This window comes from Aythya ferina, assembly GCF_964211825.1.
Source record: "Aythya ferina genome assembly, chromosome: 30".
Lineage (NCBI taxonomy): Eukaryota > Metazoa > Chordata > Aves > Anseriformes > Anatidae > Aythya > Aythya ferina.
Window position 1 is genome coordinate 1,952,484 of NC_140327.1, and position 27,165 is coordinate 1,979,648.

The 27,165-nt window shown below is 54.0% G+C and overlaps 4 protein-coding genes and 1 long non-coding RNA gene across 12 annotated transcripts in view; 2 read left to right on the top strand and 3 right to left on the bottom strand.

Annotated features, from left to right (window-relative positions):
• On the top strand, window positions 1-6,775 carry LOC311425314 (E3 ubiquitin-protein ligase TRIM7-like). 2 transcript variants are annotated; one of them, XM_084501096.1, is made up of 7 exons: window positions 1-591; window positions 2,903-2,989; window positions 3,087-3,314; window positions 3,941-3,963; window positions 4,049-4,164; window positions 4,490-4,522; window positions 5,277-6,775. In XM_084501096.1, exons 1-7 carry the CDS (start codon window positions 79-81, stop codon window positions 5,801-5,803), a joined length of 1,527 nt encoding a protein of 508 aa, XP_084357222.1. In that variant the 5' UTR covers window positions 1-78; the 3' UTR covers window positions 5,804-6,775. The 2 variants fall into 2 exon arrangements, with proteins under 2 accessions (XP_084357222.1, XP_084357221.1); XM_084501095.1 differs by having other exon boundaries at window positions 2-591; window positions 2,885-2,989.
• On the bottom strand, window positions 5,988-16,568 carry ZNF692 (zinc finger protein 692). 3 transcript variants are annotated; one of them, XM_084501089.1, is made up of 12 exons: window positions 16,551-16,568; window positions 15,404-15,603; window positions 15,277-15,308; window positions 14,420-14,830; window positions 13,648-13,696; window positions 13,291-13,437; window positions 12,610-12,738; window positions 10,053-10,115; window positions 9,744-9,822; window positions 9,232-9,346; window positions 8,831-8,930; window positions 5,988-8,407 (listed from the first exon to the last, which is right to left on the bottom strand). In XM_084501089.1, exons 2-12 carry the CDS (start codon window positions 15,589-15,591, stop codon window positions 8,080-8,082), a joined length of 1,641 nt encoding a protein of 546 aa, XP_084357215.1. In that variant the 5' UTR covers window positions 15,592-15,603; window positions 16,551-16,568; the 3' UTR covers window positions 5,988-8,079. The 3 variants fall into 3 exon arrangements, with proteins under 3 accessions (XP_084357215.1, XP_084357214.1, XP_084357213.1); XM_084501088.1 differs by lacking the exon at window positions 16,551-16,568 and adding an exon at window positions 16,420-16,482; XM_084501087.1 differs by lacking the exon at window positions 16,551-16,568 and adding an exon at window positions 16,317-16,482.
• On the bottom strand, window positions 10,396-11,400 carry LOC311425382. Its single transcript, XR_014686300.1, has 3 exons — window positions 11,267-11,400; window positions 10,763-10,854; window positions 10,396-10,595 (listed from the first exon to the last, which is right to left on the bottom strand). It is a non-coding gene; the product is annotated as an uncharacterized lncRNA (long non-coding RNA).
• A 1,043-nt stretch (window positions 16,569-17,611) lies between the features above and the next one.
• LOC311425353 (killer cell lectin-like receptor subfamily B member 1B allele C) overlaps window positions 17,612-27,165 on the bottom strand; it is an 85,380-nt gene continuing 75,826 nt past the window's right edge. The window contains exons 1-6 of one of the 2 annotated variants that reach the window (XM_084501202.1): window positions 19,239-19,708; window positions 18,735-18,857; window positions 18,523-18,648; window positions 18,257-18,411; window positions 17,917-18,032; window positions 17,612-17,809 (exon numbers count right to left, since the gene is read on the bottom strand). In XM_084501202.1, coding sequence (XP_084357328.1) covers window positions 17,686-17,809; window positions 17,917-18,032; window positions 18,257-18,411; window positions 18,523-18,648; window positions 18,735-18,857; window positions 19,239-19,323 — 729 coding nt within the window. In that variant the 5' untranslated portion in view covers window positions 19,324-19,708 and the 3' untranslated portion in view covers window positions 17,612-17,685. Of the gene's footprint in view, window positions 17,810-17,916; window positions 18,033-18,256; window positions 18,412-18,522; window positions 18,649-18,734; window positions 18,858-19,238; window positions 19,709-27,165 lie in introns of those variants that run through there. The other variant, XM_084501203.1, reaches the window with a different exon arrangement.
• Window positions 20,489-25,183, top strand: LOC311425348 (C-type lectin domain family 2 member B-like). Of its 4 annotated transcripts, none has more exons than XM_084501188.1 (7): window positions 20,489-20,834; window positions 21,469-21,631; window positions 23,234-23,428; window positions 23,646-23,726; window positions 24,161-24,339; window positions 24,460-24,560; window positions 24,675-25,183. In XM_084501188.1, the coding sequence occupies exons 2-7, from the start codon at window positions 21,544-21,546 to the stop codon at window positions 24,853-24,855; spliced, it is 825 nt and encodes a 274-aa protein (XP_084357314.1). In that variant the 5' UTR covers window positions 20,489-20,834; window positions 21,469-21,543; the 3' UTR covers window positions 24,856-25,183. The 4 variants fall into 4 exon arrangements, with proteins under 4 accessions (XP_084357314.1, XP_084357316.1, XP_084357313.1 ...); XM_084501187.1 differs by having other exon boundaries at window positions 20,507-20,834; window positions 23,231-23,428; XM_084501190.1 differs by lacking the exon at window positions 21,469-21,631 and having other exon boundaries at window positions 20,499-20,834; window positions 23,231-23,428.

The window sequence follows — 27,165 nt, forward strand, 5'->3', positions numbered from 1 at the left end:
GGGAGCGGAGCTAGGAGCGCAGCGCTGCTCGTGGCGGTGGTTGAAGGAGGAGGGGGGGGAAAGGGGGAAGGTTCCGACATGGAGGCGCCGCCCGCTCCCCCCGCCGTGCCGCCGGCTCCCTGCAGCGCCGCCCGCAGCCTGCAGGACGAGCTGACGTGCCCGGTGTGCCTGGAGTACTTCACCGACCCGGTGCTGGTGGCCGAGTGCGGCCACAACTTCTGCCGGGCCTGCGTCACCCAGTGCTGGGAGGACTCGGCGCGGCGCCTCTGCTGCCCGCAGTGCCGGGAACCGGTGCCGCAGCGGCTCTTCCGCCCCAACCGCTCCCTCGGCAACATCGTCCACATCGTCCGCCAGCTGGGGCTGCCCCCCGGCCCCGCCGAGCCACCTCCGGGGCCTCCAGCCCCATCTCCGCCTCTGCCCGCCGCCGCTCCGCCGGGTCCCCCAGGGCCTCCGCGGTGTCCCCGGCACGGTGAACCCTTGCGGCTCTTCTGCGTGCAGGACCGCCGGGCCGTCTGCGTGGTTTGCCACCTCTCCCGGGAGCACCGCACCCACACCGTGCTGCCCGCCGAGGAGGCGGCCCACGCCGCCGAGGTGAGCCGGGGAGCAGCCTGGGGGCACCCCCCAAACGGGTTATGGGGTGGGGGGGGGGTGCAACGGGGTGGGTGGGGGGGTGCAGCGGGGAGCAGCCCCCCGGGGGGTGATTGGGGTCTCTTGGGGGTGAGGGTGCGGTGGGGGGCTCGGTAGAGGAGCCCCCCCGTACCCTAATAAAAATGGGGTGCGGTGGGGATCGCATTTTTGGTGAATTTGGGTTTGTTGAGGGTTGGGGATACAATAAGAAACCTTGTTCTGTGAAAGAAAAGCACCCCTGTTAAATATGGGGGTGGAATATGGGCACCCCACGTGGAGCAGTGCACCCTGAATCCCATGGGACCCCCTCTACACACACAGCAGGGTGTAAAAGTGACCCCCCTCTAGGTTTTAAACACATTAGGAAGCTTTTATCGGGGATATGGAACCCCTAACTCACATCTATATGGGGTGCAGTGCTCTGGGGCTGCCCCCCATGCTTAATGGGGTCCCCTACAGGGCTGTGGGGGCTTATATAGGGACCCCTTTCCAAGGTAGGTGCTGCCCTATGTGGTGGGGCAGGATATGGGGAGTAGTAGGGTCCCAAACACCCCCCAGGATGGGGGAAATCTTGGAGTGAGGGCTGACCTCGTGCAGTAGGATCGGGTCAGGGGGAACGTCCCCCATTCAAAATGGCGCTGGGGTTAACTGGGAGGATACTGGGAGGGACTGAGCTGCCCTGGGGCTGGCTGGTTTTGTCTCCCGTGCTGAGTAACACGGAGATCAAGTGGCACGGGGTCGCCTTTGTGCGGGTGTGAGTGTGCAAAACAACACCAGGCAACCCCAAATCCTCACCTGCCACGTCCCCGAGCAGAAATCCCCCTGGAGAAAGCATTAAGCATGCAGCTGGCCTCTTTGGGATGGGGATAGGGATTTTTTTCAGTATTGAGCGTGATTTGGGGCAAAAAAATGCAGCAGGAATCCTGTAGGAGAAGCTTTTTTTCCCTGCAAATAAAAAAAAAAAAAAAACAGCCCAGGGCGGTTGGGGAACGTGACGCAGGAGCCGGATCTCCGCGGTGGAGAAAGGGACGCCCTCCTCCTTGCCCTGAGGGGGCTTTTTGGGGAGAATAACGAGGGATTTGGGGGCGGGCGAGCCGAATCTGAGCAGCCAGGCCTCAGTTTCTTGGTCGGGGAGGAGAAAAGCAAGATGCCGGCCAGGCAGCGGGCGCTTACTGCGCAGCAGCAGCTGGAGGAGGAGGAAAGGAGGGTGGCACCGGGGAGATCTTGCACCACCGAGCATTAAAACCACCCGTTAATTCTTCAATTCCCGTTTTTATACTGGTTTTTTCAGACCAGATTGAGTGCAGGGGCTTTTTAATTTTCACCCCGGGGATGAAAATGACTTTTTAATGGGGAGCTGGAGCTTGAGCCGCCGTCGCTCACCCCAAATTTGGGATCTTGTCCTTTTTTAGCACGGCGACATCTCCAGGCAGCTCCGCCGTCGAGCGCTGCCCTGTTTTTTTGCCTCGTTAATCTGCCTTTGTGCTTTTTTTTTTTTTAAAAAATGGTTTCCCACCAGGCGCAGCTTGCAGCCTGCGCCCTGTTTTTCTGCCCTTTACTTTAATCTCACGCCTCGATCGTGACTTTCCACGCGGTGCCAGGCAGCGAGCCCGCGTTCGTGCCCTCCCTCACCTCCCCAGCTCGTAGCAAAACCCCTTTTTTAGGGTTTTCTTTCCCCAAAAAGCCCCGCCGGGGCGTCCTCCCTGCTGCTTTTTATTCGGCGTTGCTAGGAGCTGCTTCGTCGGGGGGTCAAGTGACTTCAACAAGGCCAGGCGCTGCGGTTTGCTTTGCAGTTAACGAACTTAGTTAACGAACTAAGCCGTTAACGAACTTAGTGTGGTGGCCAGAACCGCCCCCCCGAGACCCCGATGGGGCCGGGAGGTGAAAGCTGATCCCTGCAGAAGCATTTTTTCGTGAGTTAGTGGTTTGCCTTTACAGGGAGCTAAAAGCTGGGTTGTTTTCCCCCACCCCGTGCTCGTTTCTCTTTCTTTTTCCTGCTTTACCTGGCTCTGAGCTGCTCAGGCTGCTTTTTAGTTTTGTTTTGTTTTGTTTTTTGGTATGCCCAAAACAAAAGGATAAGGTGAGAGAGGGAGGACGTGGTGCAGAGCTGGTTTCACCCCAATTTGGGTTAACACTGCCTTTAGCTGCAAAAAAAGTCATCTTTGATGAAATTTAGCCCCTTGTGGCAGCGGGACTGGAGGGAATTCCTTCCTATCTCTTTCCTCCGTGTTCCTAATCCCCCCTAAATTCTCCTCAGATCTCTTCCTCCTTCCAGGAGGTGCCGCAGGAACATCTGAGCTCCCTGCGGAAAGGACGTGAAGAAGCCAAGGCCGAGAGGGAGAAGCAGAGCGAAGACTTGCTGGTGAGCGCCTGGGGGGGGCGAGGGACTTCCCCAAACCTTCCCCATTCCCTCCGGGGCTGCTTTTCTCACAAAATTTTCCCCCTCCTGGGGTTTTTAGAAGCAGACGGAAGTGGAGAGGCAGAAGATCGTGGCCGAGTGCAAGGAGCTGCGAGGTTTCCTGGAGGAAAAGGAGCAGCTCCTGCTGTCCCGCCTGGAGGAATTAGACAGAGACATTGTGAAGAGGAGAGATGAGAGCGTCTCCAGGCTCTCCGAGGAGATCGCCCAGCTCGATAAGCTGCTGGGGGAGCAGGGAGGAGAAAACGGCCCCGGGAACCAGTCCGGGCAGGTGAGAAACTTGGGATGCATCCTCCCAACCCGTAGATTATGGTATAGCAGGGTGTAAAACCCCAAAAAGCTCTGCTCTGGCATCTTTGGGGTAAAAAACCCCATAACGGAGACCGTGGGGTGCTGATGTGCTCTGCTGGGGAGCAATTTGGGGTTGGGATCCTTAATTAACTCTGATTAATGCAGGATTTTCTTGGCTTCCTGCAGAGCTGCTCTTCTTCTGCCTCCCTCCCAAAACTCCCCAGAGCTGTGGGGATAAAATTGACCCTCAAAAATAAAGCTTTTTTGGCCCCTTTTGTTGCTAAAAAATATCAGAATAAATCTTCCAGATATCTGTTTCTCTCTTAATTCATCATTAATTCATCCTGAATCTTAATCTTGGCAGCTTGATGGCAATCACGTTTTTTTTCTTAATTTTTAAGATTTGTGGATTTGTTTTTTTCCCCCCCTCTCACCCTAAAAAGGAAAAGGGGGGTGAAAAACACAAATGTTGCCATTCTTGTGAGTCCCTCTGCTCCCTGCCCTTGAAACACCAACGGGGAGCTGACCCCTGAGGGGAAGGGGCTGGTTTTGGGGTGGATTTTGGAGCTTGTGGGACTGACTGAGGCTTTTTTTTCCTCTCTCCAGGTTGTCACCACGGCTGGAAGCAGGTGAGCGAACTGGGCCCTTGCTGGTTTAACTGGGAGGAGCCCTCTTTTTTCCAGAGGGCTCCTAATTCTGCTTTTTTCTCCCCAGCTTTGAGAGCTGGATGTTTTGCAAGCCGGAGGCCGGCTTTGCCGAGCTGGAGAAGAAACTGAAGAGCTTCTCCCAGAAGAGCGCGGTGCTGAAAGAGGTCCTGCTGGAGTTCAAGGGTGAGCACTGGGGAAAAAAAAACCTTTAAAAGCGTTTCCCTTGTGATTAATTTCTCTAAAAAGAGAACGAGGGCTGTGCTCTCGTTTGTTTCGCCCTTTGGGGGAGAGCTTTTATTGTTTGAGGAGCTTTTCCTTGAAAAATCGAAGCTCTTTTTGCTTGAAAATCACGTTTCCTTTGGGTTTCTGCTTGGAAAAGCTCATTATGGGTTCACCCAGTCGTGTTTGGTGGCTTCCCACAAGGCAGGGAGCAAGGACACGTGCTTGTAGGTAATCCCTGGGGATTCCCCACGCGTAAATGAACCTAAATTTCTTTCTTTTCCTGCAGAAAACCTTCGGTTTGAGTTGGAGAACGATACAGGTGAGCAGTTTGGCTTCTTTACGGGGCAGTCTGACCTTTATTTTTGCAGCTCTGAACTCATTTTCAGCTTTTCAGGGGGGAAAAATCTTTGAGGTAAGGCCTTTGAGAGGTCAGGAGAAGCAAAAACTCGCTGGTGCCGCCAAAAAAAGAGGCAAAGAAATGATCCAGCTGCTGGAAGAGCCCGGAAAAGGCCCAAATTTCAAAATTTTATTAGGAAACTGCAGGGTTAAGAGGAATATTGAGCTGCTCTGCTCTACCCCGAGCACGGAGACCTTTGGCATGGCTCGTGGGGGGTTGATTTTGCTCCGAGGTGGACTTTGAATCCTCGGCGTTTGGTTCGGGGCTGAAGCTGCGGTTTCCCTGCCTGGCTTTGTGGTGGCAGGGGAAGGAAAGACCCAAATTGAGCAGCCTCTGCTCCTCCCGGGCCTCTGGAGGGCAAGAGCAGCCCTTAAACCCGAGGATCTTTATTCTCCTTCCTCTCTGGCACGTGGCACCGACTAAAAACACCATTTTTGCCCCAAAATTTCTATTTTTGGGACAGCAAGCCTGCAGGCTTGCAGGATGGCACACCCAAATTTCTGTTTTAATTACCGAAGGGTCCTGAGTTTTGCTCCCACGCGGCTTTTTGGGCCTAAAACTCCTTGCTGGTGACATCCCTGCTGCTGGCCTCGTCTGGTTGGGGCCAGAAATCCCCATTTAGGGTGGAAAAGGTTTTTTTTTTCTCAAGGATTCTCACGTTCTCATCTCCTTCCAGGCGATCTCTCTCTGGATCCGGACACGGCCAACCCCTACCTGGTGCTGTCGGAGGACAAGAGGAGCGTGAGGCTGCGGAGCGCCCCCCAGGAGCTGCCTGCCAACCCCAAAAGATTCGATTATTCCTTCTGCGTGCTGGCGGCCGAGGGTTTCGTGGCTGGGAGGCATTACTGGGAGGTGGAGGTGGGCGACGGGGAGAGCTGGGTGCTGGGGGCGGCCCGCGAGTCGGTGCGGAGGAAGGAGAAAATCGACTTCGCACCCGAGGAAGGGATTTGGGCGGTGGGGTTGAACTGGAAGGGGAAGAATTGGGATCAGTACCAGGCTTTCACCTCCCCGGAGACGCCCTTGTCCCTTTGCGAGAGGCCCAGGAAGATCGGGGTGTACCTGGACTACGAGGGCGGCTGGGTGGCGTTTTACAACGCCGATAACATGGCTCCCATCTTCACCTTCACCGCCGTTTTCACCGAAAAGATCTTCCCTTTCTTCTGGCTCTTTTATGTGGGCTCCTCGCTCTCCCTTTGCAATTGACCCCTCTCATTTCTTTTTTCCTTCCCTCCCTCCTCGAGGTGACCTGCAAGTAGTGCCCCGATCCCCTTCTCCTTTTTTCCCCCCTTGCTTTCAGACAAAAAGCCCCCAAAACTCGTCCGTGTTTTCCTAGTTCAGCTTTAGGGGGGGAGTTTCATCTTTTTGTTCTCTCGTTTTTAAAAAAAAAAAAACAAAACCGTTTGGGTCGCTTTTACCCCGAAAAAGGTTTTCTGGGGGCACCAACCGTTGAGGGTGGACAAACCCGGCTGCTTACGTAGCCCCTCTCTGAGGTTCTTTTCTCCTCTTTCCTCACGCTCCGGCCTGCCCTATAAGCAACCCTTTTCCCTTCTCGTTCTTTTAAGCTGGCTGCCCCCCCGTGGCAAACCAGGGAGAAGAGCCCCGTTTTGGGGGGGTTTTCCTCGCTTCCTGCCTTCACCCCGTAGCAAAGCCGCCTGCTTCGTGCACCCCGGAAAGCTCTCGAGGGCTAGAAAACCTGTGTGAGGAGGAAAGGTACCGTACCCAAGCCCCAATTTCTGACACCGTTGCTCTGCAGGTCACCTTTTTAGCAGTTTTTTTCCCCCTGTCCTCGCTTTTCCCTTCCTCGGGAAGGGGCCCAGCCTGTCTTTTGCTGCCACTAGAGAGCAAAAACCCCGCGATCTTCTCCCCCTTTCCCGTTGCTGAAGGTTTGTAGGGGCGAGGCAGGGCGAGCTCGGGGTGCCGGGTGCCACCCCAAAAGCTGCTGACCAGGAGTCTCGATGCAGCCAGCTTTTGGGCTCAGTTGGGGGGATTTTGGCTGCGTGGTGGGGGGCAGGGGGGGGGGAAAGGCTCGTTTTTAGGTGTGACCTCGCGCGTGCTTACACCCTCGTGTGCCCCCCCCCCCCTCGCGATGCTGTTACGTCTCTTTGCCCTGTTTACTCTGTTTAGTGGGGAAATAAAAGTTGCTGTGCAAAATTAAAAAAAAACACAAAAAAAAAACCAACCCAGCACCTCTTCCAGTGGTTTTTGGGCCCAAAAGATGGGACAGGAGGAAAAATCGCTCCCCATGGCCACGCTGCTGCTGTCTCCTCCCTCCCACCCGTGAGCTGGGGCCTCGTTTCCTCCACGGAGGGGGTTTTCTGGAGCCCCCCCATCTCGTGTTTCCCCTTAAAAACCTCAAAAAGCTCAGCTCCTGCGAGCACGGGGGGATTTTTAATGGGATTTGTGCAGCTCCTGGCGCTCAGAGGCTTCAACGCTGCACAGGGGCTGAGTTAAATATTCAACATTATTGCCCAAAGGGGTAAATTTTAAAGGGGGAGGGCTTTTTTGGGGGCCTCGAGCTGGGTTTTTGCTGCTTTGGGACTGGAAGAACCCCTGCCAGGGGGCTGCGTGGGGCTCAGCATCCCCCCAGTGGGAGAAGAGAGGCCAAAATGAGCCCTAATTGTGACAGATTTGGGTCTGGCTGCTTCAAATATTTCACCAAGCCCCCGGGGAGCGTCTCACCGCTGTAGGATGGATCCTGAAACCCCAAAAAAAGGAAGTTCCTGGAAGATTTACGTTGCTTTTTTGGGGTCCAAGGCTGAATTTCTACAACCAGCCCCATTTTAAGCACCACGGATGCTCCAGCAGCCCCTTTCCACATCAAAAATAGATAAATCTGTGCCAAAAAAAAACCTTAAATCCTTAAATACACCTTATTTCCCCCAATTTTCTTGGGCTGAGGGTCTTCTAGGATACATAAATACTACAAATACTTTGGGGCTGGGGGGAAAAAGAGGGAAAAAAGTACAGAAAAGGTACAGAGACGCCAAAACCCATCCAGTTTGGATCCCCTCCGGCGACCTTCGGCTTCCCAGCCCAACTCGCCCCCTTTTATTGCCCTAAATCGTGACGATCTTGGGCCTGGGAATAAAAATCTGTCTGCTTTTCGTGCCAAATCAGTAATTTTCTACAAAACGACTCTTTTATTGAGGATCCTGCCGCAAAATATAGGAAGAACGAGCCCCCATCTCGTGCAAGGAGGTGAGGAGGGGGAATTTTTGCTTCCCTGGAGGAGCAGGGAAGCCCCTCTGCCACCCCATCCTCGTTTGGCCCCTTGTTTTTTCTTGTTTTTTCATGTTTTTTCCTTGTTTTTTGGCACTGGGACGCGAGGTCGGTGCCTCCTGGAGGATCCAGCATCATTTTTACCTCCTGTGCTCCTCCGAGGAGGGTTTTGGTCCCCGCTGGATGAGTCCTGAGAGGAATTTCGCTACCGACCTCACCACCATCCAGCATCTTTCCCAGATTCTGCCCCAAAACCGCCCTTATTCAGCCGAGGCAGCGCTTTTCTCCGCTTCTCCCTCATCCTCCCTGCTTGGGGGCTCCTCCTGCTCTGCCCCGAAGACCCCGAGCGCCTCCGTTTGCCCCATCCCAGCCCCCAGGAGGCCTGGAGGTGAGGCTGGCACGGCTTGGGGGGGTCCTCCGGGGGTTTCGGGGTGGCTTTTGCTCTTGTGGGCCGTGACGTTGTCCCTCTTCTCGAACTTCTTGCCGCAGATGTCGCAGGAGAACTGGTAGAAGGAGTCGGCGTCGTGCTTCTTCATGTGCCAGTTGAGGGAGGCTTTCTGGCGGCAGGTGAAGCCGCAGATCTCGCACCTAGGAGGAAACGGGACGGGGTGTAAGAGAGGAAAAACCTACAGGGGAATAAAGCAGGGAAGCAGATGGGGGAAGCACTTAAATTTGTGCCATCCCCCAGTGAGTGCAGAGGGAGAATCTTGATGCTGCAATTTTTTTTACCAGCTGAGCAACCTCAGGCCAGCTCTGCGTGGCTTCAGCACACCCTAGAGGGAAGGAAACGCATTGCTCTCCCCCAAAACCCTCCAGAAAATGGCTTAATTTAAGCTTCCTCCAGCCAACCCCGTGCCTGCGCCCCGAATTTTCCATCCAGGTGCCGTTTGCTGGAGCAGGAAACCTGATGTGGAGCAGGAAAACTGACGTGGAGCAGGAAAACTGATGTGGAGCAGCGCTGATGCCAGCGAGGTGACCCCAAATCGTTAGGGGATGGGATTTGGAACTCACTGCAGGGGTTTCTCCCCCGTGTGGATGCGCCGGTGGATGATCAGGTTGCTGCTGGTGCGGAAGGAGCGGGCGCAGAACTCGCAGATGTAGTCCCGCTTGTCTGCAAGGGAGGAGGAAAACAACAAAAAAAAATGGTTTAGGGGCTGCTGCAGCCTCGAAAAGGAACCCAGATGATGATTTTGGGGTGTGTTTTAGGAGCCGGGATGCTTTGCCAGCACAGAAACGGAGAGAAACAAGAAATTGATAGACCTCCGGGGTGGAAAACAAGCTGATGTGGTAGTCTGGAAGGTAAACGGGTCAAAAAAGGGAGCAAATCGGAGGTATTGGTATGGAAATAGGGTCAAGGAGGTGGGAGCAGCCCGGGAAAGGCGTCTAAGAAGGGATGGAGGCAGCTGGCTCACCGCTGTGCAGCTTCTCGTGCTCCTTGAGGTGCTTCTTGAAGTTGAAGGATTTGCCGCAGCTGGGCTCCGAGCAGGTGAAGGTCTTTTGGTGAACGTGCTGGTACTTCTTGTGGTGCTGCAATGTGGGGAAAAAAAGGATAGGAGTGAAGACGGCCACCCCAAAAATCCCTCACCAAGAACCTGTGCTTGGAGCAAGTCCTGGGGCATCTTCCAGCTACAATATTCATCTTTTTTGATCCAAAACAGAAGGTGGGACTGGGAGCAGTCCCCTGGGCTGAGCAGGCAGCGAGCTGCTGGTTAATAAAGTCGAGAATTAAAAAGTTGGGATCTCCAAATCCATCTCAGAAGAGCAGAGACGTCAAAAACGGAGCTCAGGAGACAAAATCTGGCTCAAAAGCGGCCGCAGCAGAGGCTCAAAGCAAGGAGCAGGAGGGATGAAGGCGCTCGGCTGAACCTCCCCGTGCACGGAAAAGGGATTTGGGGCCCTCCCACCCCACCACCACCGGCCTCACGTTCAGGTACTGGCGGTTGGAGAAGATCTTGCCGCAGCCTTCGAAGTCGCACAGGAGGATCTCGCGTTTCGCTGCCTTCCTGGAAGAGCGAGGAATTATCAGGGTGAGCACGGAGAGCTGAGAAAGCAGCCGATCTCCCTCCTTCCCCCATCATTTTTATCCCTCAGAAGCTTAATTTTAGCCAAATACGAGGCTCCCATCGCAGCAGGAGCTGCTGCAGGGACAAGAAAAATGTCCCAGCACGTGGTTTATGCCCCAAAAGGGCTGATTTGCACCTTTTCATCCTCCCCTTCCCGGAGCCCTCGCTACCTGATCCTCTTGGGGCCGATCTGGGCCACGTCCTCGTCGCACGACCGCGTTCGCCGCTTGCAGCTGGAAGAGGAAAAAAAGGTCTTGAGCGAGGCTCCTGTCCCCAAAATCCCCTCTCCTCGCCTCAATTTAGAGCTGAGGAGCTGGAAAGCAGCCACAGTTGATGGTTTCTAAAAAAACCACGGCGTTCAAACCATCCTTTGGACGACCAAACCATCCTTTGGCCAACTCTTCCCCTTTTAACATCAGAAAGTCTTAAAAACTTCAGAAAGCCACTGAAATATTTCTCCCCCCCCGCCTCGCAGCAGGCAACGAGGTTAACAAACGCACCTTTCAGACACTGTAAAGAGAAATAAAATCTTTTATTATTCAGTACAAAGCCTTTAACAGGGTTTTTGGAAGCGTCCTAGTGCATCTCTGATTGTCGTCATCCTCGTGTCCACCTCACTGAGTGCTTGTTCCCCTCAAAACAGGTTTCATCTCTGTTTTTTTTCAGCTTTATCCATGACTTTATGGAAAGAGCAGCTATTCCTGGCTGATATCCTGCAATCAGAGAGAGATTTTTTTAAAAATTTGATGTTTTTATGGGGCAAGACAGAGAGATTGTTCATAGATGGCCATGCCAGGCTGCATCTGAATAAAAGCACGGGCTGGGCATCTTTGTCTACAATCTCCTCAAAGTGTTTTTTATCAGCTCAAGGTGGCATTACCGTAGGGCAGCGAGAAGAGGCTGTGCAGGATGAGCCATATTTTCTTCTTAGAACAGTCTTTTATCTCCATTCTTCCAGTTGCTGCTCCAAAACTGGGGGAAAAAAAGTAAATTTTCTAAGTCCGAGTACGACAACTGTAATAAAACTCCTCAAAAACGCACCACTGACCTCAAGTTTAATTTGGAGGGGTGTTAAAAGCTTCCCCACCACCCTGCTTTTTGCACAAGCAAGTCAATAGCCACTTTTTTCAGCCACATCTGAAAATCCCAAGAGGTTTTGGGGTCCATCTTGAGGTTTTTGGGGGTTTGAACGTGAGGGTGACAAGTGGGAAGCGTGCAGAACCCCCAAATACCACAGAGGTGTGAAAAAATCCCTCTCTTACTTAATTTTTGGTATCAACAGGGACCAGCGAAACCAAACCTTTCCTGTCAAACTGAATTTGAGTGCCTGGCATCCCTTGGTGTAACCCAAAAAGGAGAGAAGAAAGGCAAGTGCCAGATTTACCATTCCATTTATCTTTCTGGAACGACTTTTTGGGAACACGTCCTCTCTTCCAGCAAGCTCCTAGGCGGCTCCTGAGCTCCTGCAAGAGACAGGGAGGGCGTTGAGAAGCGAAACGAAGTGGTAAAAGCATGCCAAAGCGAAAAAATAAATACAAAAACCTTCGTGGAAGCGTGCAATACTTACCTGCTAAGGTTTGGGGGGGTGCGTTTTGGTGTCTTCGCTCAAGGGCACACAAAGGTAAGAGCAGATAAGTGGTCGCTCCAGCTAACTCCAAGTAAAAAGTTGGTTTTTTTACTTATTTTTTTTAAATGCCCTTGTATTGGAAGAAAATCCAGGAAGGTGATGATGACTCCTTGTGTGTCAGACCCGAGAGGCAAAGGACGGGACCAGCATCAAGACCAACCCTCACGGGGGCGGACAGGATTTACTCTTCCTGCTTAAAAGACGCCTGGAACTGAGCAACTACTCCACCCTCCTGTCTCATTTTGAGTGAAAAAGGGAATTTTTGAGCCCACGTGGCTGGGCAGGAGTGGCTAAACCATAACTCAGCCTCAAAGTGCTTGCAAATTCAACAATTCTGGTCCTGAGTAGGACGTCCTTCGACCAAGGCTTGAGGTTGGATGAGCGCTGCCATCGCCACGGGCTCCGTTTCATTTGGGGTGACAACCCAGTGACATTGCTGCCAGCCAAGAAGCACGGCCACGCGCGTGGAGGACAAAAACCAAGTGACATAGCCCTGTGCGTGGGGATAAAACGTGGGATTTTGGGCTGTGTGGAACCATATGGACGGTCCCCGTGCCTAATGCAAGGAGAGGAGGGATTGCACGTGTGGATTGCAAACTTCCAGCAAGGCCAGGCTGCTGTGAGGAGGTTGGAAGAAGGTTTTCACCATCCACCAGAGCAACCAAACCACCTCCGGTGGTTCTGGAGGTGGTTTCACCCCTCTGGAGGCCACCAAATCTCTGCTCCGTGGCCACCCGTGCTTGGGACCAGCTCCAGGCTGGGTGCTGAAGCACCCAAAGCAGCAGGCACGTGCGTGGCCGCAGAGGAGACACCGTGAATGACTCCCCCATCAAGACCAGCAGCCAAATCCCTCCTCTCAAGCTCCAGCACAAGATGGGGCCAGGTGCCAGCAGCTCTGCCCCAACGAGGACTAAAACCTGATTCCAGGTGACTTTGTCACCTCCCTTTGCAAACATGCAGCCCTCTCCCTTGAACTTCACGCATTTTTACAACTTTTGGGTAGTTTTCCATGTGGTTTCTCAGCCCAGAAAGCAGCAGCGTGTCCAAAGGTGCCCCCAAATGCTCAGTCAGTAGCCACCGCCGTGGTCTTCCCCGCTCACCTGACTCGCCCACCCCTCTCTTCTGCTGGGCTGGGGTCGATCGGGCTCGGCTCGCTCGGGCTCTGCTCCTCTTTCACGGGTTTCTTGCGGGATTTTGGCTGGCTTTGGCGTCTCTGCAGCTCCGAGTCGCTGGGGGAGAAGAGAGACACGGGATGGGCAAGATGGTTTAGGTGGTTGGCCACCGTTGAGTGCGGTCGGGCCTCATTGGGCACAGTTGGCCACTCTTGGCCACCATTGGGCCTTGTTGGCCACCGCTGGGGCACGGTTGGCCGCTCTTGGCCACCATTGGGCCCTGTTGGCCACTGTTGGGGCACAGTTGGGCCCTGTTGACCACATTTGGGGCACGGTTGGCCACTCTTGGCCACCACTGGGCCCTGTTGACCATGGTTGGGCCCTGTTGGCCACCATTGGGGCACAGTTGACTGGTCTTGGCCACCCTTGGGCCCTGTTGGCCACCATTGGGGCACAGTTGACTGCTCTTGGCCACCCTTGGGCCTTGTTGACCACATTTGGGGCACGGTTGGCCGCTCTTGGCCACCATTGGGCCCTGTTGACCATGGTTGGGCCCCGTTGGCCACCGTTGGCTGCCATTGGGCCCCGTTGACCACGGTTGGGGCACAGTTGGGCCCTGTTGGCCACCGTTGAGCCACGGTTGGCCACCAGCCTCTAAACACTCTTTACCTGTCCAGAGACGGGTGGTAGTTCTCATCACGCAGGTCATCGGTGTAGGCAAGGTCATCGTCCTCGGCAAAGTCTTCGTCCTCCTCTTCCTCCTCTTCCTCCTGAGACGCGCTGCCCTGCTCCGGTTTCTCCTCCAACACGGGTGTGCTGCCAAAATGCAACGGCCAAAATCAGCTCTGCTATGACCCAGCGGTAATTTTTTTATGGAAACTTCATTAAATGGTGGCGTTGCCGTCAGAAGATGCCACGGGTGCAAAGAGCTTGAGGATGACCCCGTTCAGGTGCAACCTTCAGCTCAGGAAACGCCAATTTTTGGTGTTTTGTGCCGGGGGAAAGCCCCACAGGGCCGCCACTCACCTCTCATGGTCCAGTCCTGTGGTTGCCACCTCCATCTGCCCTCGGGGAGCTGTGAGGAAACGAAAGGGGTGGTGGTGAGGTAAGGCAGGGCTCTTTCACCCAAAGTCTTGGAGATGTAGAAGAAGGAAGAGTGGATTTGGCAGCAGGACCGGGGAGCCTGCAGGTGTTGGGAGAGCAGATTGTGCCCTTCTGCTGGCCAAGTCACTCCAAAATCCTCTCCTGGAAAGTCCAACCTCTTCTGAAGTAGCTAAGACAGGAAAGAAGAAGGTTTTCTCCTTGATCTTGGCTAAATGGAGGAACTTCTGAGAGCTCTACCTACGTGGGGTCAGCAAGATCTTTTACTTTTGGACTACCAGAGACTTGGGACCACCCAAAGATCTTCTAATTTGGACTACCAGAGACTTGGGACCACCCAAAGGTCTTCTAATTTGGACTACCAGAGACTTGGGACCACCCAAAGGTCTTCTAATTTGGACTACTAGAGCCTTGGGACCACCCAAAGACCTACTTTTGGACTACCAAAGACTTGGGACCACCCAAAGGTCTTCTAATTTGGACTACCAGAGCCTTGGGACCACCCAAAGATCTAATTTTAGACTACAAGAGACTTGGGACCACCCAAAGGTCTTCTATTTTTGGACTACCAGAGCCTTGGGACCACCCAAAAATCTTCTAATTTGGACTACAAGAGGCCAACAGTGAAACGAGAGCAGAGCACGGGAGCCCACCTTCCTCCCAGCTGAAGACGAGGAGGACCACCACCCAACCTCACCTCCATCACTGCTTTCACCCGCCTCCTCCCTCTGGTTTCCGTCACCAGCGGGTGACCAAGCTGCCACCTCTGCTTCAGCACCATCCTTTTTGGGGCTGGATCCATCCACTTTGGGCTCGGCAACGAGCCCTGCCCGCCGCAACGACCGCCGGCGCCTGGGGACCAGTGGGGAGTTGGACCCCAAATCTTCCTCGGTGACTCCCCACGGCTGCTGGCCATCGGCCACGGTGGGGACGCCCCAGGAGAAGCTGTGACCGGCCACGCACTCCCACACCAGCTGGGCTGGGCTGCCCGAGGCTGGGGGTTTCACGTCGGGGACGAAGCCGCACTCTTGGCCATGGCCATGGGAGAGGGCGACCAGGCGCTGCAAGGCATCGGCGTGGAGAAGGCTGGGTTCTGGGGTGCTTGGTCCTGGGTTAGGGCATGAAAAAATAAGCGATTCGGTGATGAACAGGTCCAAAAATTCGACTTTTGGGTTGATTTTTGGTTCTGTGAACCCAATTAAAGATTTTTTGGTGTTGGGATAATGTCAAAGATCTCCCTCTGCCACCTCCCCACCTCCAACCTCCTGGTGTCCCCACCCCATGAAGCACCCTCACAGCTGCTTCTTCCCTTCTTTCACAACCCCAAAACCTCACAAAGACCCCAAAAAGCAGCTGGGGGAGGTGCCCAACATCCCCAATAAACCCATGGGGCCAGAGCCACCTCCGCGGCGACCCCATCCCCACACCGCCGCAAGCATCTCCTCCCAGGAAAGGGTGTTGTGCAATGCGAATTTTCACAATAAATGCATTTTGGGTGAAAAAATATAAAATAAAATGTAGATGGGGGTATCCATGGGGGAAAAAGGCACCTACCTGGGCTCAAAACACAACCCTGGGAGCTGTACCTGCGGAAGGAGGAGGCAGCGTGACCGACCTGAAGGTCGCCCGACCCCACGGGGTTTTTTTGGGGGTATTTTGGGGGGTTTTCTGGTCTACGGACCTGTCGAGGAGGAATTTGGCCAGCTGGGAGTGCAGGGCGAAGCCCAGCTGCTCCTTGAGGCGACACCACTGCTCCAGGTGGCCCCCCAGGCGGATTCGGCACTTGCTGCGGCGGGCGTCCAGCTCCCGGCGTTTCTGGCGGCGGACGCAATCGGGGGCCCGCTGGCGGCCCGGGCGGCCGGGATCCATGAGGGGGGGGTCCTGGGGGAGTGATAAGGGGGTGATAAGGGGTCTGAGGGGGTGATAAGGGGGTGAAGAGGGGTCTGGAGGGGTGATAATGGGGTCTGGGGGGGTGATGAGGGGGTGAGGGGGGGTGTTAAGGGATTGAGGGGGGGTCTGGGGGGGTGATAAGGGGGTGAGGAGGGGTCTGGGGGAGTGATTAGGGGGTGAGGGGGGGGTCTGGGGGGGTGATAAGGGGGTGAGGGGGGGTCTGGGGGGGTGATGAGGGGGTAAAGGGGGGGTCTGAGGGGGTGAGGGAGGGTCTGGGGGGGTGATGAGGGGGCTGGGGGCTGGTGTGGGGGGGTCTGGGGGGGTGATAAGGGGGTGATAAGGGGGTGGGGGGGGGGCTGGAGCCAGGGCTATGGGGCCAGGGGCTCAGGGGGAGACCCCAAAAGCCAGGAGCCCCGCCCCCAGCTGCTTAAACCCCGCCCCCTCCTAGCCACACCCCCATAGGCCCCGCCCCCATCTCTCATGGCCACGCCCCCTCGCAGCCCTGACCCTGCGTGGTCACGCCCACTCCCCGTAGCCCCGCCCATCGCCCCATTTGGCCCCGCCCCTTCACATCCGTAGCCCCGCCCCGCCACCTAACCCCTCCTGCCCTTTCCATAAGCCCCGCCCCTTTTCATCAAGCCACGCCCCCAGACCAATTAGCCCCGCCCCTCCATCACGACGCTATTCCCCCCCCCCCGCCCGACCCCGCTCCCGCCGCCGCCGCTCCTTAAAGCGGGCCCCGCAGCGGGGAAGGCGGGGCCATGATGGAGAAGGGGCCAAGCTCCGCTCCGCCGCCGCGACCCGCACCGGAGCCTCCTCGCCCGCCGCTCAGCCCGCTCCGCCGGGCCCTTCTCCACCGTAACCCGAGGGGGCCCCACCCTGAGGCCGTGCCCCCTTTAAGAGCCGAGAGCCAACCCCCCCCCCCCCCCATTGCTCACACTGCTCAGGAAGCGGCACAAAATGGCGGACGGCCCGCCCCCGCCACTGCGCATGCGCCTTGCGCCTTGCGCCCCCCGGCCTGGAGCCGAGACCCGCGCGCGGGGGCTGACGGGAGTTGTAGTCCTCGGCCCTGTAATGGCGGAGGCTTCTCCAAGGGGGCTGAAATAAGGGGAAATATTCCCAATTTCGGGCATTTGGTTGTGAAATATTCCACATTACGTGCAACTTAGGCTTCACCACAGCCAGTTGTGCGTGGGATCCTCTTCAAGAGCAGTCATGAGGCAGCGTCTGCCTCCCTCCCCAGCAGCCTGCCCCACACCACCCCTTTTTTGACCAAATTGCTCCTTTCTCACTTTTTTTCTAACCTAAACTTATTCTGCACACAGCCCAGGTCCCCAGTACAACTCTTGGCATCATTACAAAAGTGAAAGCAACAAATATCTTCAAATACGGCTTTTTTTGCCCCACCATTTTCCGTCTCCTTCCCCTCTCCCATTTCTCCCCAGGGCATTTCTTTGCTTTTATGACGTCCTCTTCCCCCCCCCACCAAGAGGCCTCTTGAAATTCTCAGAGTCTATTCTTTCTGTTTTATATACATTAAAACATACATGCAAATAAGTTGCCACCTCAGAGCAGAGAAAATGAATCCTAGTGCTTCAGCGCCACAGAATCACTCATTGTGGTTTATACACCTGGGGCTATTTTTTTTTTTTTTTTTGCCAGAAACCATATGAAAATGTCGGCCTGTGCAAACCCGATCTTGTAAACCACCAGCCACAACGAGAAGAAGGTGGCCAAGGGCTACAGAGAGAAAAAAGGCCTTTTTTTTTTTTTTTTTTTTCCAGGAATCATATGAAAACGTCAGCTTGTGCAACCCTGATTCTGTCAGGGCTCATCCCACCTGCAGAATAAATAAAGAAAAAAGAAAAAAGCTGCCTTTTCACCTGCCTCCCCCAAAATCCCAGAACCTCATTTCCCCCTCTTCACACCAGCCACCCCTTTCCAAAATGCCCCCTGCGTGCTGAAAATACAGCAGCCCTAGCAGACAACACAAAGCCCGCAGGGGTGAGAAGGGACTTTATTTTGAAAGCAATGTGGTTTTTTTATTTTTTTTTTATTTTTTTCCCAAGTCGCTCAGAGCAGGACGGCGTCTTTCTGGCAGATCCACGCCAAGGCAGAGCCGCAGGTTTCCGAGATGATCCTGTCCTCCCTCAGCGCCCCACAGGCTCCGCTGGCGTTCGGGGTGCTCAGGTTGAACCTGAGGGTGCAAGAGAGATCCCGTGGCACCTCACGGGGGTCCCTGAGGGGACGTTGGAGGTGTCCACCCCCCCATCCATCCCCTCCAGGCTTCTTCCAGGTTCTCACCGGCTCTGATCCAGGTGGGAGCCATCCAGCCAGGTCCAACCCATCCCCACAGAGGGCTGGGAGAGGCCGATCCAGAAGTAGCGTGTGGGTTTCTGTATGACTCGATTTAGGAAGTCCTACGATGGGAAACGGGGCTGGTGACTATGGTGGTTTTTGCTGTCCCCACAACTGGCTCCCCCACCCAGCCAGGAGCCCCGCTGGTGTCCCTAATGCTACCCCAGAGCTTTGGGCACCCATCCCTGCACCCTATGGGTGCGGACCCCAAATTTCTGGACCCCACAGCCCCTCGGGTGCAACCCTGAGCCCCGTCCCACATCCTAGCCAGTATCAGCCCCATTACCAGCTCGCCCTGGTCCTCTGGCACAAGCAGCTGGGCTCTCTGATGGCTGCAGTTCTTCCGGCTCTCCCTCCAGGAGCTGCTCTTGCTGGTGACCCAAAAACACTTCCTCCTGTGCAGCGTCCACCCCACAGGACACAGCTTGCAGCCCCCACCGTCTGCAGACAGACAGACGGACAGACAGCCACGCGAAAAACCCCATCACAGCGCCACGGGGTGGGCGATAGCGGGGTTCAGACAGGGGGGATGCAATATTTTAAGGGGGTTACCTCCAGGGGGGCACAGGCTCGTCCTCAGCCCCAGGTGGGTGCAGCCCAGGGTGGCAAAACTTTGTCCCTGCGACGCGTTCCCGCACCCCACAGCCCCCTGGTGCCTCTCCACCAGCAGCCAAGACACTGGGGGAGAGGGACCCTGAGCCCAAACGGGGGTGTCCCCAGTCCCCAGCACCCCCGAAAAAGGACGCCCAGGGGTGTCAACTCACCGCATATCACAAAGGACAGCAGCAGAACGGCCACCAGGGCCCCGAGGAGGCAGCGGGGGGATCGCATGGGGGTGCGAATCCACCGTGGGGCGAAGCCTGGCTCGGGGTCCCTCGTGGCAGGGCCTGCAGCCAGGGGAAGGGACACAAAAGGAGAAGTGGCGGGGCCGAGAGCATCCGTCAGCCCTGTCCTCTGTCCCGGGGGGTGCCCCAAAATCCCTCTTCTTCAGAGCAAAAGGGTTTTGGGGGATGCAGCTGAGCCCGACGGTGACAAGATGGGAGCGAAATGGGGGTGCCAGCAGCCAGCGTCTGGGTGCCGTGGGGTGGCCAAAAACCACAGGCAAGCGTCCCCCCAAAGCCCCATCACACTTTCCCCAGCTTGAGCGACTCTCTGGGACCCCAAGAGCTGCGCCACCCCGCTTCTTCCCCCTGCCAAGCAATCGCCACCCGGGGTATCCTCTCGCCACCACAAAGCCGTGGTGGGGACGGAGGATCGGACCCCGCTACCTGTGTCCCGGGGGGGTCCCGGCCTCTCCGCAGCACCCCGCTTGCATCGCCTGTCCAAGGCCATGTAGCCATCCTCATCCTCCATGGCAGGAGGACACGCAGCGGGTGGAGGGGACACGATGGAGTCCAGAGGACAGGAAACCAAAATGCTCAGAGCTGCACCGGTGAAGTGTGAACCAGCGGCGGGGCCGGAGCTTCCTGCCACAGCTCACGGCCGTTCAATGCCCCTGAATGTTTTTGGGGTCACCAACACCCTCGCCTGGTGCCCGGGTGAGAGGCACAAGATCCTCCTGCCTCCCCCAGGCTCATGGCCCGTCCTTTAAATTACATCCCTAATGAGAAGATAGGGGCAGACTTGGGTCTTAATGCTGTCTCATGGCCAAAAAAAGGTGCTTTTGTGTCTTTTAGTGTTTTTCCCCATCCTGGTGCATGCCCAGACAAATCCCTTTGATGGATACAAGGCACTGCTTCGTTGGGATTCCAGTAAAAAAAGCACACGTGCTTGAAAGCAGCTAAGAAAGTGTTTATTTGATTAATTAATTTAGCTATTTCTATTTTTTTATTAACACCAGCATTTAATCCTGTCTTCCCTGCTCTGCCAGGTGCCTTTGCTCAGCCCCTGCCTATGCACAGCTTTCAGGCTGTGTTCTTCCAGGATTTTCTTGCAAAAAAGAAACACAAAACCAAACCAAACTGAAAAATAAAATAAAATAATAAAATAAAATAAAATAAAATAAAATAAAATAAAATAAAATAAAATAAAATAAAATAAAATAAAATAAAATAAAATAAAAATGAAGCACTGTTCTTTGTTTTTTTCCTGTCCTCCTGTCACTGTAGCAAGTCACAGCTACAGATTGGTTTTTCACGCCGCGAAAAACCATCGTGATCATCTAGGAGTTGTCGTCGCTCTGTCTGCCCCCTTGCCCTCTCCACCCTCAAGGAAAAAAATAAAAAAATAATAAATAAATGATAATTCTGTTCTGAGGGGAAAAAAGGCTATTTGGATACGCACCCTAAAGGATATGCACCCCGAAGGATACGCACCCGAAGGGATATGCGCCCTATTTTAAATATGTGGTCGGGCTAACCAGACCTCAAAAAGCCTCGAAATCACCGTTTTGCCCTCAGAAGAGGGAAGTTGAAGCAACATTCACCCACCCCTTTGCAGGGACATTTTGTCAGAGCAGTAAAAAAAAAAAAAAAAAAAAAAAAAAAAAGGAAACATCTGGAAGTTTTTGCCATTATTTCTCCCCCTCTCTGCTTCTGATTTGAAACGTCCTGGGACAGGACGTTTCAAATCATCCTGTGAACGGGGTTTCTTCATCAAAAGCATCAGAGATTTGCTCCCCTTCCTCTTTTGGCAGCCAGGGTAACATGGTGAGGGCAACTCCAAGCAGCGAGCAGTGAGCTTTTGAGTCATTTGAGTTGCTTTTATTTATTTAATTATTTACATTCCATATATGTGAAGGCGTAGCCGTGGCCAGGCAAAATGGGCAAAAGCAACGGCTTACGTAACGGGGGGCTGTCCTTTGTGATTCATTTAATCTCCGCACATTTATTGCAACAAACCACAACGGAGAAGACGCTCAGAAGGTAAGTTTGCCTCCGAGCAGCGAAATTCGGGGCCAGCTGAGCGAGCACCGCTCGGGCTCGGGGCTGAAACAGGAAGGAAAGGAGCAGCCAGCCAGGGTGGGCTTCCCAACTTTTTTTTTCTTTCATTGCTTTAAAGTTCATTTATTTACTTCGTTATTTGCTCCTTTGCCCGCCCTCTTCGTCACTCTCTCAACCTTTCTTTTTTGCATTTCTGCTGTGTTTTATTTATTTATTTTATTTTTTTTCTCGTCCTCCTCTCGCTCGCTCCCTTCTTTCAATGAACTTGGCACCCGATGGGCGCACGCAGCGCCGTGGCTCGGCGAGGAGTGCCTCGAAAACCTCACGTTTCCCAAAACTCTTCCTTTCCAGCTGGCTTTATGAAAGTTGCTGCTGCCGCGGTGCTGGCTGAATTTTCTTGCAGCTCCTTAGCCTGCCCCTGCTCCTTTCTCCCCCACTCCGCTGCCTCCGCCCCGTGCATCTTCCTGTCCCCTTTTCCTTCCCTCACCCTCCTGCAATCTGCAAACCCTTTTCCCACCCACTTTTTCCCTACGTTTCCCCCCAGATCTCCCAAAATCCTCACACCCAGGGGGCTTTGGTGGCCCCCCAGCTCTCAACCATCTCCTCGCTATCGCAGGGTGCTCCGGCAGTCGCAGCATCGGGACGGGACAGTTACACGTGATCGGCGGGACCTGACATTTCCTTGCCAGCCATGGGGAAAGGAGACTGTGAAAACACTCACCCTGAGGAAGAAGAAGAGCTGAACCCTCCCAGAGATGAGGAAAATCTACATAAATATGGTAATGCTGGGGGAAAGTGAGATCTTGCTCGGGGGATGGGCACCAGCCAGGGTTTTTTGGGGGGGGTGAGGACAGGCTCTGAATTTTTCCATGCAGCCACCTCTAAATTCATCTGGAGGTCCCCAAACAAATGCTTTTAGAGGACACACATCAGCCCTGCATGCTCTCCCCATCCTCCTGTTCCCCCGGAGCTACGGGGAACCGTACAGCAGAGGTCCCCGAAATGCTTCTTTTCTCTTTTTCTTCATCCATTCCCAGCCCTCACGGAGCTGGGAAGCCGCCCACCTCCCTGGCATTTCCTCTGCTTCCCATCTTCCCAATTCTGGTGCAAAAAAAAACCATTTTTGTTCTCACGGTACTGAGCTTAGCCCGAGGGAATATGCACTGCACGAGTTCATCGCCTGCCCTGCTCAGACCCTGAACGCTGCGAGGATCGCTTGTTTTGTACACATTAGTAGTAGTAGTGCTATTCCCATTATTATTTCCCATTATTATTTTTATTTTCCTTTCTTTGCTGCCTTAATAAACTGTCTCTATCTCAACCCACAGGCTTTTTTTTTTTTTTTTTTTTTTTTTTTTTCTTTCTCTGATTCTCTCCCACGTCCCAGAGACAGGGGGAGGGTAGGGCAGGAAGGTGGTGCAATAGCTGGTGTCGAGCTGCTGTGACATGAGGTCATAGCACAGCACGGCTGCCGCTCCCTGTCAGATTCATAAAAGCTGGTGAAGCAGCAGAATTCACTTACTTGATGCACCGCTGGGGAAGTCCACATCTGAGCAGCAAAACGTGGGGCCAGCTGAGCAAGCAATGCTTGCAAGCAATGCAATGCTCAGAGCAAGCAATGCTCAGCTCGGGGCTGAGATGGGGAGGGAAGGAGCAGCCAGCCAGGGTGGGTTTCCCAACTTTTTTCTTTCATTTTAAAGATTTTTTTTTTTGCTGTTGTTCCTTTGCCCTCTCCCATTTTTCCACCCTCTTTCAATTCTTTGTCTCTTTCTTGCCTTTCTTTGTGTTTTCTTTGTGTTTTCTTTGTGTTTTTTTTTGTTTGTTTTTTGTTTTTTTTTGTGTGTTTTTTTGCCTCTTTTTTGTTGTTGGTGGTGGTGGGTTTTTTTGTTCCCCCTTTGTTGTTTTTTTTTGTTTGTTTGTTTGTTTCCCCCCTTTTCTTTTTTTCTGCTCCCCTCTTCTTCTCTGCCTTCGCTTTCAATGCCAAAACTGCATCGGGTGAGCTCTCATGTTGCAGTGTGTGTGTGCATAAAACCCTCGTGTTGCCCAAATTGCTCCCTTTCAGTTCCCTTTCAGAAACTAAACCCCAATGGAAGAGCTGTGTGAATCTGCTTGCAGACGTTGCGAGCTCCTTCCACCTCTTCCTTTCCTGAAGATGCTCAACACGCCCTGGGTGGGATCCTGCACGATATGCTTGGTGTTTCTCAACAGCTGGGTGCACGCTGGTGGAGCTACGAGCCTCATGGTGCTGCTGTCTGCAGCCACCCAGGGATCTCTCCTTCAGCCTCGTTTTTCCACCTCATCACCCCGCTTGCTGGGCTTGCAGGGGAGGGGAACCACATCCGAGCCTTGCCTTCTATGTTTTTTGTTTTTTTTTTTAGCAGCACCAATGCCTTCTGACGTGCTAAGCACTCCTGGAGCAGTGAACACTATGGTGCAAGACGAGCAGAGTGGCCTCACCTCCCAGTATGAGGACCCCGACCAGCCCCAGGACCCCCAGGACACGGCGGCGACCTCTTCTGTTGCGATGCCCACAGATGCTGCACCCACAGGCAGAAACAGGACCCAAAGATGCCTGGGTGAGTGCAGGGCCAGTGCCCAGCTGGGTTTTGAGCTGTCCTCCTGCTGCTGCAGCACTTGTGGGGGTGAACCCCGTGCCAAGGAGGAGGGAGACGGGGTCGAGGGGTGTCCGTGATCCCCCTGGCATCGCCTTCTGGTCGTGCTGGCGACGTGAGGGCAGTGCTGCTTGTGGGACAGCCCCGTCCTCACCACAAATATCTTTTCCTTCTGCTGCAGGCAGGGTTTGCACAACCCAGCGACAGCGTGATGTGCTGCTAATCCTGACCTTGATGCTGATTCTTAGCATTGTGCTGATAGGTAAGGGCAGAGTGGCCACCACCATCCCACCCCTCTACACAGAGCTGCCCGTGCCCCCCTGCAGCCGGGTTATAGAACTAGCCGGGGTTGCAACTGGGTGATCTGTAAGGTCCCTCCCAACCCGAGCCATGCTACGCAAAGCCCTCTGAGATCCTCCAGCCCAAACTTTAAGGAGTCCACCACTAAACCATGCTCCTGAGTTCTACACCTACCCGTGTCTTGAAGACCTCCAGGGATGGTGACTCAACCACTTCCCTGGGCAGCCCATTCCAATGCCTCACAACCCCTTTGGTAAAGAAATTCCTCCTAATATACAACCTCAACCTCCCCTGGTGTAGCTTGGGAGACTCTCCCCTTGTCTTACCACTTGGGAGGGAGAAGAGCCTGATCCCCCTCTTGCTATAACCTCATTTAATGTCCTCTTTGCTCTGCAGCAACCAGAAAACAGCGGGAGACAGCCCCGGTGCTGGCGTGCCCTTACAAATGGGTTGGGTACCGCAACGTCTGCTACTACCTGTCGGGGCAGCAGGAGCAAGGCAACTGGAGCTGGAGCCAGGAGCAGTGTTCGAGACACGGGGCCTCGCTGGTCGTGGTGAAAAAGGACTGGGAATTGGTGAGTGCGGGGTGCTGGGTGGCTGTGGGGCTCCCACAGCGGGGCAGCGAGTCCCGTGGGGCTGACGGAGCGCGGTGCTCCAGCATCTTCTGACTGTCTGCCTCTCTCCTTGCCACCCAGAAATTTCTGAGACAGTTCAAAGACAGTGGGGATTCCTGGCTTGGGCTGCGGAGACGGGGTGAACAACTGCGGTGGGTGGATGGCAGCAGCTTCAATTTGACGTGAGTCCTGCGAGCGGGCAGAGCCTGATGGCCCCGGTGTGCCGTGGCCGTGCACTGCTGCCAAAGGGCACGGGGAAGTGCAGAAGGCTGCAGTGGCATTCCTTGTCGTTGCAGGTTCCCAGTGCAGGGCGTCGCAGAGTGTGTCTACTTGAATGGCGAGGACGTGGCGACCTCAAGCTGTTGGCAGAGCCGGCCTTATATCTGCAGCAAGCCCCAGGCTGTGGGGGCAGCTCCTGAGAAAGATGGTGGAGAAAGGACTTTCTCCATGCTGGACACTGGCGGCTCCTCTCATTGATGAAGGATGATGCTCTTCAGAAATCCTTTCAAGTGTTTGCGTCTGTGGTTTTGAGGTCAAAACTGAAGCCTGATGACTAAGGATGGAACCTGAGGTGGAAGAGGTGCTGACTAACATCAGAGCTGAACAAGACTCAAACCTTACGGACCAGACCTGGGGGTGATGTTCTCGACATCATCTGAAGAGCATCGACCACATTGCACTTTGTTGTGCCCCATGTTATTATTATTGTTATTGTTATTATTTATATAGGGACAAAATGATTTTTCCAGGTCCCTTCCAATTACTAACTTTCTGTTATTCTGTGAAATATATTTTTATCCACGTATATACGTGCATGTGTTCCATTCCTATGGCCTTAGGGACAGTTTCGTGGGGGATTCCAGCCAGTAATTCCTTGAGCAGACAGAATTTTGTTCTCCTGAAGTTCAGGGTCCTCTTTTTGGAAGTTCAGGGTCCTGACTCTGCTTCTTGCCAGACCCGTATTCCTCAGGGTCACCAACTCCACCAGGTAGTGGTCGTCACCAGGCAATTGTAACCTCTGTAAAGCTCTCTTCCACACTGGTGAGCACCAAGTCTAGTAAGGTTACACCTCGTGTCGGTCCGTCTATATTACCTGGACCAGGACGTTATCCTCAACAGACTCCAGGAATCTCCTGGATTGTCTGGATCTCACCATGCTGCTATCCCAGAAGATATCTGGGTGGTTGAAATCCTCCTCAGGACAAGAGCTTGTGAGCACAACAGTCAGATGGGCTGTAGCAGACCCCAACCACCGGTCCTTTACCGGACCGATCCTTGATTTTCACCCACGAGCTCTCCGCCTGGTCGTGGCTGTTTCTCAGGCAGAGCTCTTCACAATCTATCCAATTCCTAATACAGGAATTATTTCCTCCCTTCTGAACAGTTCGTAGCCATCAATAGCCACGCTCCAGTCCTGGGAATCATCCCACCAGCTTTCCATGATCTACATCCATGGTTCCCTACACGGTCTTCCTCCCAAAGACCACTGCCCACGTTTTGAAGACCCCTGCCCACAATTCTTGGGAGAAGTCAGGTTAAAAAGTTCAGTCTGGTTAAAAAGGTGAATAGAAAAAGCCTTTGGGGTGGCTTGTCAGTAAAGGATGTCTTGTAAGCAAATGGTGCTGCCTGGTGGAAACAGCAGATGGCAACATCCCCACGAGAACCCTACAGCCCGCTTAGCAGAGCCCCAAGCTCACTCGCTCAGTCCAAACACGCTCGCCCGGTGCTCATTTTGTAGCTGGTATGGTGCTGTGTTTGGGATTTAGGATGAGAAGAATGTTGATATCACGCTGATGTCTTAATTGTCACAGAGCTTACACCAAGACAAGGACTTTTCAGCTTCTTGCTCTGTCCTGCAACCGGGCAAGCTGGGGGTGCAGCAGGAGCTGGGAGGGGACAGACCCAGGACAACTGCCCCAAACTGTCCAAAGGGGTATTCCACACCATTTATTATTAAAAAATTCATTTATTTTTTGTCTTAAGAAACGGTCTCTATCTCAGTCCAAAAGCTTTCTTTTTTTTTTTTTTTTTTTTGATTCTCTCTGCAGTGTCACGGGGTGGGAAGGGGAGGTGGGGGGAGAAGTGGCTGAGTGATGCTTATCTGTCAGTCGGGTTAAGCCATTACACCACCAAAAGAGGAGCACAGCTAAGAAATTCGACCCAAACCACCAGAAACCACGCTCCTCATCCTTTCAAGTTCAGTAACGGAAGCTCAAGTTCAGTAACGAAAGCTCAGGGGAAATGCGAGAAAGTGGCTGCTTTGTCTTCTTGCAAAACCATGAATCATGCTGGAACCCGGCTTCCCGGGCAAGGGCCGAGCATCCGATGTGCGTTAATGAACCTTCTCTTCGTTGTCTTCAATAATACATGCTGTATGAGCCATGTATGGAAATGGGGGATATGGCCCTGAAGGAAGGAATAGATGCTAAAGGGCTAACTGTAGAACTATAGCAGGTCTAGAGAAGTCACCCCATGGTGATTTTGCAAGCTTTAGCTAACACAGATGGACATCAGAAACTAACCACCAGGAAAGGACTGAGATGGGATAATCCTGGAAGACAAGGGATATCTATAACCATTGTAAACACTGGCTAGCAAGACATGAAAAGCAATAAAATGGGAAGACAGCTCATCCTCTGTTGAGCAAGAACTGGTTTAGATGAGTTTTGTGGCTGAGGTGGAAAGTCCATAAAGAGGAAGACGTACGGCCTTCGCCCTGAGGACCCGGCCCACGACCACGAGGAAGCACTGTGCGTGCACAGCCAGGAGGAAGTGGAGGCAGAGACC